This window comes from Leucopleurus acutus (assembly GCF_964270905.1).
Source record: "Leucopleurus acutus genome assembly, chromosome: 7".
In the NCBI taxonomy this organism is placed as follows: domain Eukaryota; kingdom Metazoa; phylum Chordata; class Mammalia; order Artiodactyla; family Delphinidae; genus Leucopleurus; species Leucopleurus acutus.
Genome location: NC_139150.1, coordinates 64,559,138 through 64,570,270, shown reverse-complemented (window position 1 = coordinate 64,570,270; position 11,133 = coordinate 64,559,138). Strand labels below are relative to the sequence as shown.

Sequence of the window (11,133 nt, the reverse complement as noted above, 5' to 3'; positions counted from 1 at the left end):
AAAAAAAAAAAAAAAAAAAAAAAAGAGAGTGACAGAAAGCAGATCAGGCAGATCAGTGGTTGCCAGAGGCCAGGGAGTGGGGGAAGGAAATTGACAGCAAAGAGGCACAGGGAACTTTTTGGGTGTGTTTTCATGATTGGAATGGTGTTTTGTAAACATCTGTTATCAAATTACAAACTTAAACTTGGTGAATTTTATCGTATGTAAAATAAAGCTGACCACCCCCCCCCCCACCAAATACCCTTATAATTTTTCGGTTGGATAGTTCAGTTACCTTACGTGTTATACGCAGGAATCAATTTCTAAACGAAGCCAACAAATATTTGTTGAGCAACTACCACGCGTAAGGCACTGTTCTAGGTGCTGGGGATACAGTTTTGAAGAAGACAAACAGCATCCGTACCCTCATGGATCTTATAGTTCAAGCACGAATTATGTACATATGTTTGGGGTTACAAAATGGGTCATCGTGACAGGATATTGGGAGGAGGGGTAGAGGAGCTCTAAGTTGTATAAATATATGTCCTGTGGTTTTTCTGTTATTTTTCAACCATACACAGAAGCAAACACAGCATTCCTGTATCTGAAGATGATGTCCCTGACTTAGTGTCTGGACAGGTGGAATGACAGAGACCTTTGGGTGACTTGTGACCTTGACTCAAGGCTGCTCTCTGGCCTCACCATCTGCGAGATGCAGTGCGCACCTGGCGAGGGAAGGGGACTGGCACTGGCCCAGAGACCAGGTGGACGGTTCAAAGGGGCATCAGGGTTAGGTGGCTTTGACCTTGGTTGGCCTCGTTAACCCAGCGCTCTCTTGGCTCCAGGCCTCCCCACAGAGTACTGGTAGCTGGTACTCTCAGGTGCCTTTCCAGAGAGTGGGCCAGACCAACGAACTTCGTCAGTGACTCCGCCCACGAGGTGACTCCGCCCACGCAATGACCCCTCCCATGTGGATCCTAAGTGGATGCCGTCTGGAGGCGGAAAAGCGTTGGGGAATCTGATTGGCTGCTCTAGTCAGAGCCGCGTAGAGGGCGGGGCGAGGCCTGCAGGGGGCGGAGCTTGTGTAGAGGCCCGCCACCCGGCGCCGGCTCGGGGAATAGATGCTCTTCTGGTGTGCGGGCGCCGGGGGCGGGGAAAGCACACGCCCAGCGGCGCGCTGGCCCCGCCCGGGACCCGGCGGGAGCGCGGGGCCACCCTCTTCCTCCTTTGCTGGCGCTGGGCTGAACCCAGAGCCGAGAAACTGAGTTGGCTCTGAGCTCCCTGTTTGGTTTCTGGGCGGCGGCAGCCGGAGGAGGAACATGGCGCTCGTAGGCAACGGAGCAGAGTTGGAAGCGGACGAGGTACTGGCTGGTGGGGAGTGTGGGCACTGCCCCTGGAGCCCGGGAGGAATGAGCGAGCTCGGCAGGGTTGAGCGAGTCCGGCAGGGACGGTCAAGGTTCCGCCCCCTTGGTTCCCTGTCTGGGACCTGCAGCCTCCCGCCCGGGGGAACGGACAGGGGCTGCGGCTGGGGACACGAGGCCTTGGGAAGTCTGTCCTCGCTGGAGCGAGGAGTGTCTCTGCGGCTCTCGGAGCGGAGGCGCTGCTGAAGTTGCGGGCGCCGGCATCGTGGGCTCTTGCGGATCGGAGGACACCACGTCCGGCCAGCGGGTGGATGGGTGCGAACGCGCGGGAGCGCAGGACCCGCAGTACAGAGCAGTACTGAGCCTCACCAGGGACGCCTAGGCTTTATGAGGTCTGACTCTGAAGTCCCGACATTGGCCCTTTAGAGTTTGTAGAATCGTCTCTTGACCTGGGAATTTCACCTTCTCTGGAAGTTTCCAGTGGCAGAACAGAAAGGCTTGCAATCGATGAGAGAAGGGGGACAGTCGGAGGAAAAAGGAGCCCTCAGAGTGTCTGCACCCGCGGGCAGTGCAGGGCTGCCCAGGGGCTGGAAGGCTAGGGACCTGGAGCAGCAGCCCAGGAATTGGTGCTTTCCCCTCCGTGTACGGGGCCCGGGCCTTTTCCCAGCAGGTTCCCAGTGTGGGTGGTGGACGGAGAGAAGGCGCTTGGAGAGCCGACTCCGGCCTCTAGTGGTCTCGACTGTCTTTAAATAATTAGCCACTTCCTTCTGTGGCTGGCGCGCCCGGGTCTGAGCACCCTCGGGCGGGCGAGCAGGACCTGTTGATTTATCGACTGTTCCTTTGAGCAGTTGGCAGCTCCGGAGAGACGCGCTCTCCGGCGCTTGAAGTTGAGGCCAGCGGCGGCGGCCGCAGGAGCAGCACCCACAGCGGCTGCTGCTGCCATTTTACCTGACTTGAATTTTACAAGTCGCTGCCTGAGGAGGCTTAGTTTCAAATGATGCAATAGTGGAAGATCTGGAGTTGGCGGGTTAAGCTTCCTGTCCATCCCTTTCAGTGTCGGGAAACTCTTCTGACAACGAATACTATGTTTGAAATGTAGCACTTAAAATAAAACAAAAACCGAGCTCCAGCTCCTTTACACGACTGGCCGACAGGAGGGCAAGCCTGACTGTCCAGAAGCTTCCTTACAACATGTGCCTTCCAAGGAGGGTATCAGGACCACAGATCAATGAACTAGAGCTTGCATAGCTGCATCTATTGTTGAAACTTTAAAATTACACATAAAGGCAAATGATGAAATAGCATATTTGTTGCCGTTTTCATCTGTGACAGCCTTTCTTTATTTACAGCCTTAGGCTGTCTTTTTGGTACGACCTGGAGCCGGCTTTTTTCATTCCTCCTGTCTTAGATCTTTTCTGTAACCAACATCATAACACTCATAGTGCTTTGACTATACATTCACTTTATCCTTTAAAGGTTCTTATCGCTCTCTGCTGTATATTAAATTATGTATCCGTGTTCTTGGCATGCAAGGCTCTCTACAGTGTAGTCTCAATCTGATGTCCCAGCCTTGTCCCCAGCCACTTTTCTATTTATAACCATTTAGTTTAATGTGTTATGCCTGTATTAGAAATAAGGAAACAAGACTGGGAGTAGGGAATTCCCTGGCAGTCCAGTGGTTAGAACTCTGCCCTTCCACTGCAGGGGGCATGCGTTCGATCCCTGGTTGGGGAACTAAGATCCCACATGCTGCATGGCACAGCCAAAAGAAAGGGACTGGGAGTAGCTAGTAAATGTGGAGTGAAATTTTTGAATCCCTGGGCTTCTTGTTGAAAAAGATTTGCTACACTTAGGGTGATATAATTGTCTAGACCAGGGCATTGTTGGGAGAGAACACTTGGACAGTAGGTGTAAACTGGGACTGTCTTGGGCATATTGAGACATGGCTACCCTAGCTGTGCCCACAGCCTGCAAGGTGAACCTAATGCCATGCGTTTGCTAGGGAGGAGGGCTCTGGCTCTGTGGGGGAAATTAGGTTTTAGAGCAGCAGAGAGCCTGGCACACAGATACGTGGTAATACGTATTTATTGAATGAATAAATTCAATGAATTTATTGAATGAATGAAGACTGTGCTTAATAACGTCTCAGTTTTTGCCATATCTTTCGTTTGTTTTTTAAAATTCAGTAACTGTTAGGCTCCCATTACATGTTAGGTACTCTACTGGTCCTAGGAAATGAGCAAAGTACAATCAGAATTTTTTTGTTCATGCCAAATCCACTTTTGTTCCTCATGGTGCACCATTTCCATTGGAATAAATTTTGCAAACATTTATTGAACATTTGCTTCGTGCTTAAACTTAGTAGGTGTCTTAGAAACAGAAGGCAGTTTTGGCTCTCTACGGTTCTCAGTCTGGGTAAGGAGATATGGCACGTGAACAAGAACTCTAGAAAAGAGATCAAGGCAGGGTAAGCAAGTAAGAAGTGATGCATTGTCAACCGGGTACCCTTGACTTATTTGTGGAAAGTCCTTCACTTTCAGTGGGCTGAAGCACTCTACCACAAGCGCACAAGACCCTGCTCTTCAACTTTCTGGATGTGTGAAACTAAAAGAGCTGGGAAGTTTTTCAAACAATATAAATTTGATAGTCTTTGAGGCCACTATTTGATATGCTAGGAAAGTTAAGGGACAAATTGGTGTAGTTGGAAAAGTGGTAGGTTAGGAATTAGGTGAACTGGGCTCTCAGCTCAGTCACTAATTTGCCCAATAGCCATTCATTCATTAAGTGTGCAAACATCTGACTGTGTTATGTGCCAAGCCTGGTCCTAGCTTGGAGATACAACAGTGACCCAGGCTGACAAGGTCTCTGTCTATAACAATATAGTGACCTTGATTGAGCCAGTCTCTCTACCTCTTAGGGCTCTTTTAAGTTTCCTCATCTGAAGATGGAGGGGCTCTATGAGCCCTGAGTGTTCTTCCAGCTCCAAAAGTCTACACTTTTAGAGGTGGGGGGCTCCTTTGTTTGGGAGAAAGGCTAATAGTATGGGAATCCCTTTTCTTTAAAAGTACCCAAGGAGATGATGGTAGTAGAGGGGCCCTTATTATCATTGTGGGATGGGGTGTTTTCTTAGGTAAACTGGTGTTTTTTGTTTTTTTTGTTTTTTTTGTTTTTTTGTTTTTTGTTTTTTGTTTTTTTGTTTTTTGTTTTTTTCTTTAGGTGCTAGGAGGATAAACGTGGGAACACAGAGGTTAGGGCTTGCAGCCTCAGGGGTGGCAAAAATTGGTTCTGGAGGGAGGCAGAAACTTCTCAGATGGTTTGTGGCCCTTCAAAGCTTGGTGGGCAAAATCTTACTTCTTAACATTTAAATTTCTCTCATTGGTTTTTCTTGGGTATTACACAAGCAACATTGACATTGAGTTCATGGAAGATATACAGAATGTATGCAGGGTCATTACTACAAACCTATGGCAACTAGATGGCTATGACTGGAGAACTCTCTGTCCATCAATAGCTTGATCCTGAAGCCATATCTCTGTTGGTGACTTCCTTATCCCTTAGGGCTGCCTTTGGCTGCCTTGTGGCTGTTAAGTGCTTATGTTTGACCCACACTACTTTGTGTGTGACTTGGGATTTGAAAATTAAATAAAAGTACTTTATATTTTATTCTTTAATCCTATTAGAATTATTCAACCCACTAATAACTATGCCAAGTATTGAAAAGAGAAACTATTGATGATATCTGAATGAATATGTAGCAGCTGGATAAGTTAAAAATTATTTTCTCATATAAAACAAGAGTTAAGTTCATGAAAAATAACTTTTAAGAAAATTTTGTTTTCAATTGTTTTACCTTTTCTGGAAAAATAGCAGTTTTGAAAGTTTGAAAAATTTGGTTACATTGCTATTATTATGTAGAAATTGGCAATTTTTATGTATAATTTGATACATCACATTTTTACATTAAAGTTACATTAAAAGTTACTCAGCAAATACAAAGTTTAATGTTAATAGCTTTAAATTTTAAAACACGACTTAACATTTTTATTGCCATTCTGAACCCATTATTATATAAGAAGAATAAACTTTATACTTGCTCTTTTATGTATAAAGTACAGATATATCTCTGTGCTATTAACATTTCATGGGGAATGTGGTTAGGAAAAAAAATGTCTAAAAAGGCTCCTGGGGCAGGAGGACAATATTGAAAAAAAGTTGAGAAACACTGGATTACGGAAAGAAATGGTTTACGTGACAAATGCTTTCATGGCCTGAATTTTTGGCCCAGGACTTTTTGGATCTAATTCTGATTTAGAAATTTTCCCCACTGGCCTTTTAGATGAAGTTTAGATAAAACTGATTGCTACAGTTTTCTTCGTATCAGATTCATTCTTTCATTCCATCAGTGTTCATTGAGCACCTCCCCAGGTGCAGCAGTCTTCAGGTGCTGGAAGTCCATACTGAGATAAGATGGCTTGATTGCTCTTGAGGAACACACGCTCTAGCAAAAGACACAGTTACACAAGTAACGAGTGCTGTCTTTGGGTCAGGGTAGATTTTAGGTAGGAGGGTCATATAATTTATCATCCACAGCAGGGCCCTGGGGAAGTCAGTGTGCTGCTTTCAGTAATTACTCCAGGACAACAGGTGCAAACAGAAATGGTTGGTTGCCCTCGTTTAGCGGCTGGCAAAGACTTTAAAGAAGAGGTGGTATTTGAACTGGGTCTTTAAAATTTTTTTTTTAATTAAAATATAGTTGATTTACAATGTTGTGTTAGTTTCAGGTGTATAGCGAAGTGATTCAGATGTATGTGTGTATATATATATATATATATATATTTTTTTTTTCTTATTTAGATTCTTTTCCATTTTAGGTTATTGCAAGATTTTGAGTATAGATCCCAGTGCTATACAGGAGGCCCTTGTTGGTCATCTATTTTATATATAGTAGTATGTATATAAAGGAAACAATCCCATTTACCATCGCATGAAAAAGAATAAAATACCTAGGAATAAACCTACCTAAGAAGGCAAAATACCTGTACTCTGAAAGCTATAAGATGCTGATGAAAGAAATCCAAGATTACACAAACAGATAGAAATGCATACTGTGTTCTTGGATTGGAAGAATCAATATTATTAAAATGACCATACTACCCAAGGCCATCTACAGATTCCATGCAATCTCTATCAAGTTACCAATGGCATGTTTCACAGAACTAGAACAAAAACTTTTAAAATTCGTATGGAAACACAAAAGAGCCCGAATTGGCAAAGCAATTCTGAGGAAGAAGAATGGAGCTGGAAGAATCCGGCTCCCTGAACTGGATCTTGAAGGGTGTGCTAGGTGGAGCAAGTGCAATAAGGCAGAGGCGTGGGTGGAAGTTGAGATGGGGCGGGGATGAGAGCACGCCCTGCGGTCAGCAGGGTGCTCAGCATATGGGGAGGAGTGCCTTGGAGGGCTGCGATCTCCTAAAAAATGGGGACCCAGAGGGCTTTTTAACTAGGCAAGAGTGATACAATTATTTATTTTAGGAAGCTAAGTCTGGTGAAGTTGGTGCAGCCAGACTGGGGGTGGTGGCAGGAAGGGCAAGAGGCTGTTGCGACAGTTCAGAATGGGAGGTGGTGAGGACTGGAGTGGAGCAGAGGTCTTGGGGTTGGAGAGAGGAGGCCAGAAAGGAGGGACTTCTCAGGGAGGACTCGGAGGAGGAATTGGCCTGGTGGCCTGTTCCCTAGTTGGAGGGGCAGTGGAATGGGCGGAAGGGAGGAGCCGGTAAGAGATGATTGTTGGCTGGCTGGCGGTGCTGTCACCTAAGAAGACAACTGGGTAGGATTCAGCCTTCCGGTGGGTGTGGAGGGTGGGGAAGGACCTCATGCAGAATTGACTCACCTGCTTGGCTCACTGTGACTTTCCTTACTGAGGGAGCACGGCCATTTGCTTATGAGTGGATGAATCTGGGCAAGGTTAGGAAAGGATGTTTGTAAATTGGTCCTGCAGGTGAGCGAGAGGAAAAAAATAGCATCAGCTTACCGTCGTCAGCCTGGATGCCAGCTCAGGTTAACAAACAAGCAATTTTCCTGAAATGTTCATTTTTTTTTTTTTTTTTTTTTTTTTGCAGTACGCGGGCCTCTCACTGCCGTGGCCTCTCCCGTTGGGGAGCACAGGCTCCGGACGCGCAGGCTCAGCGGCCATGGCTCACGGCCCAGCCGCTCCGCGGCATGTGGGATCTTCCCGGACCGGGGCACGAACCCGTGTCCCCTGCATCGGCAGGCGGACTCTCAACCACTGCGCCACCACGTGCGCCACACGGTGGACATGCCACCGTGTCCCCTGAATGTTCAGTTTTGAATCATTTGAAAGACCATCTGTTCTGGGAATGCTACTTTCTCAGTGAAACTTGCCCTCATTTTCTGCTCACGTCCCCTTTGCCCCACACCTCCTACCTCCCCCTCAAGTCCAGAGGTGCAGGCGTGCTTCTTAGACAGGAATCAGTTCTTCCTTGGGTTAGCTGTTTGCTTTCCTTCCTATCTTAGCTCCCTGCGCACGGGTGCTGTTACTAATTATGCACCGTGTGAACTGGATACTGTGAGTTCTGAGAGGCTAGTGGTTTCCGTCTGGCTGTCTGTTGACAGTCCCCCGGCCCCCAGTCTCAGGTGCCCCGGTGGCCAGCTCAGGCAGGTCTCCTGAAGTTACTGTGTGCTCACTTCCCAGGAGAGGAGTGCCCGGGGATTCGCCTGGGCGCTGAGAGGCTTCCTGGGGAGAGCTTCCCTTTGTCAAACCTCCCCTCGGTCACTGTGTCAGAACTTTCCTCTTCCATCCCTGTGCTTAGTGGGCGTCGGTCACATCCCCAGACTCTGGCCAGTCGGCCGTACTGGCTAGGTCACCACACCTCTCTAAAGGGACTCTTGACGTGTTGACTTCCTGGCAGTTCATAATGCCATTATGCGTCTTGAGCTCTTTACTGAAAGACTGGGTGTGTAGTAAGAGCTTTTTTGGCTGAGATCTGTGGACCTGTATTTTAAAATATTTTAGTGAAATGATGCACTATGTATATTTGTTGGGTCTGATTGTAACTAGTGAAGGAGAAGATTATTCAGTCTAAGTTCATGTATCGGGTTTTATGCCAGGTGCTCCTGCCCTAAGTGATGGTCTAGTGGGAGGTGGGGGTGTAAACAAATAGATGCAGTTATCTGTGCTGAGAACTACACAGGAGGGATGCCGAGGTGCTTTGGCAGCACGGAGGAGGGCATCTCACCTGGAGTGGGGAGAGGGAATGGGTAATCAGGGATGGTTTCCTCAAGGAGGCCATTTCTTAGACATTCTGGGTCTTGCGGGATGAGTAGGGGTTAGCCATGTAGAAGAGAGCTGGGGACAAACGGGACTCTTGCAGTGCGTCCCGGGGAGAGGGAACAGCAGGCATAGGGTTCGGAGGTGAAGAAGTGCTTGTGGTGCTCTGGGTGGCAGGAAATGAGGCTCAAGGGCAGGAAGGGCTCTTCTAAGTTTTTCATGCTGAATCGTGGATATCATGATGTGCAATGGTGTGCATTTAAGGGTTTCAGCTGAGCAGAGGTGTGGTGAGATCCGAGCTGTAGGTTGGTCCCTCTGGCAGTGCATGGAGGCCGATTGATTGGAGGAAGACAGGACCGGAGGTGGGGAGGGAGGTTGGTTTCTGGTGTTTTTGTTTTGTTGAATGACTGTTACAGCCCCCTGAAGGCCCACTCTGTGCAGCGCTAGCTAGGTACTGGGATAACATGATGGGAAAGACATGGCTTTGATCCCTCTGGAGCAGCCAAGCAGGAATATGGACACACAAAACCACTCTCACCTGGAATGGAGGGGCGAGTTCGGCGAGCTTGTAAGCAGGCCTGGGGCTTCAAGAAGGAGGAGGAAGAGAGGGCTTTCCTGGGGTTGTCACTCACCCTGAAGGTGCTGGTGAGGCGTGCCTCCCTGCCCCTCCGCCCCCAAGTCAGATCAGCTAACTTGGTTTCCAGACCAAGTCTTTACTGCCCAGCTGTGTGACTTAACCCCTTTGGGCCTTGGTTTCCTCTTATGTAACCTGAAGGAATTGACCTTGATGATCTGTTTCTGAAGTTCTCGGCTTTGACGTTTGTGATCTAGAAGGTGACATGGGATCTGGACTTTGAGGGGTGGAGTTTTAGCAGGCAGGCATGGAGAGCAGATCACGGCTTCATTCCTTCAGGCAGAGGGACCAGTGGGGAAACATGCCCGGGCATGGGTGAAGCTTAGTGGAGGCTGAAGTGCAGACTGTGCGAGGGCTCTGTGGTCGAGGCTGGAAGACAGTGCTGTGTGTGTTCCAGCAGATTTTGGTAGGTCTTGAACGCTCAGCTAAGCAGTTTGGCTTTTTTGTTTTCGTTTGTTTTTTTCAATTTTCTTCCTTGACATATGTATCCTCCCACATTTGGGAAATGTGTTTCTTTTTTTTGTTTGTTTTTTGATAAAGGAAGAAATGATGATCCCATTTCTTTTCCTTTCCCAGCCCCATTTCCAAAGTACTTAGTTTTAAACTGATGACTGTAACCTGCAATGCACTAGTTAAGGGGGCAGACAAGTCAGGCACGATTGAGTACTTCCATAGGCTGTATTTTGTCACATAGACTCTTACCCTCAGCTAAGTTCTCAGACGCAGAAGCCCTGGACCCACGACTCTGGTGCCGTCAGCAGGACCAGTCAGGGGTTCTCTGAGGGTGTCCCTCTGTCCTCCTTTTCTCTTGCCCTGCTTCTTTAGGCTGCTTTGCCCCAGAGTTCTGGGCTTCCTGGTCTATTTTCCATGCATGAATCACAGTCCTTCCACTCAGAGCTAAAGGCAACAAACCTCAGAGTCTCACTTCATTTTTTCAGACCAAATGGGGTAGGATCTTTTTGAGAGGAGGCGGGCAACACAGATGACAGAGTGGGAGAGTCTGGAAGAGAGGGGAATGAGGCCTGGCTCCAGGACCCTCTGCCGGAAGCACTCAGATGTCATCATCTGTGCAAAATCATCACCCGAGTGCTTGTTGTTCGAGAATAGCTACCCCTGGCTTGGATTCCGGTCTAGGCTTCTCATCTCTTTTGCTGTGTGACCTGGAGCTCGTTATTTAACTTGTCTGATGCTTTTCATTTATAAAACAGGAATAATGACGACTACCCCATAAGGTTGGCAAACAGGATGAAATACGAGTCTGTTTTACAAAGCACCTGGCACATAGAAGTACCCTTAACGTGCTAGTTTTCTCTTCCCTTCTGCTTTACCTTAAGGTATTGCTGCCACGGTTTATTATTTATGGGTTTGATGGAGAATCTGTTTTAGTGTGTCCGAATGTAGTTTCACCTTATTTTTGCAGCCTATAGGGGAGAAACTAATGCAGAAGTTCACAGCCTAGACACAGGCAGTGACTGGCTGAAGGCCATCCAGCTCACTTAGGCATGGAATGAGGGTTAGAAGCCAAGTGCTGTAACTCTACATTCATGGCCCTTTCCACTAGGTCAGGGAGTGGCAGACTGTGCTGCAAGAACAATGTAGCCTCCCTCCTGCCTGTTCTTGTAAATAACATTTTATTGGAATACAGACATGCCCGTTTGTTTAGGTGTTGCCTGTTGCTGTTTACACTCAATGTCAGAGGTAGTAGTTAGGACACACCGTATGGCCCACGTGGCCTAAATATTTATAGGATCTTTGGGGAAACATTTTGCTGACCCCTGTACTAGGTGATTTCTAGGGCTATACGTGAGTTTGTTTATAAAGCGTCGTAAGCTTTATGAATTAAATTTGCTTGTTTCCTTAATACTCCTATTATA

The 11,133-nt window shown here is 47.3% G+C and overlaps 1 protein-coding gene across 2 annotated transcripts in view; it reads left to right on the top strand.

Annotated features, from left to right (window-relative positions):
* Positions 1-1,268: 1,268 nt before the first annotated feature.
* The window catches only part of TTC39B (tetratricopeptide repeat domain 39B), a gene marked incomplete at its 3' end in the record, with an annotated part of 131,524 nt that continues 121,659 nt past the window's right edge, over positions 1,269-11,133 (top strand). The window contains exon 1 of one of the 2 annotated variants that reach the window (XM_082842853.1): positions 1,269-1,340. In XM_082842853.1, the coding sequence (XP_082698979.1) occupies positions 1,299-1,340 (42 nt within the window). In that variant the 5' untranslated portion in view covers positions 1,269-1,298. The remainder of the gene's footprint in view (positions 1,341-11,133) is intronic. The other variant, XM_082842854.1, reaches the window with a different exon arrangement.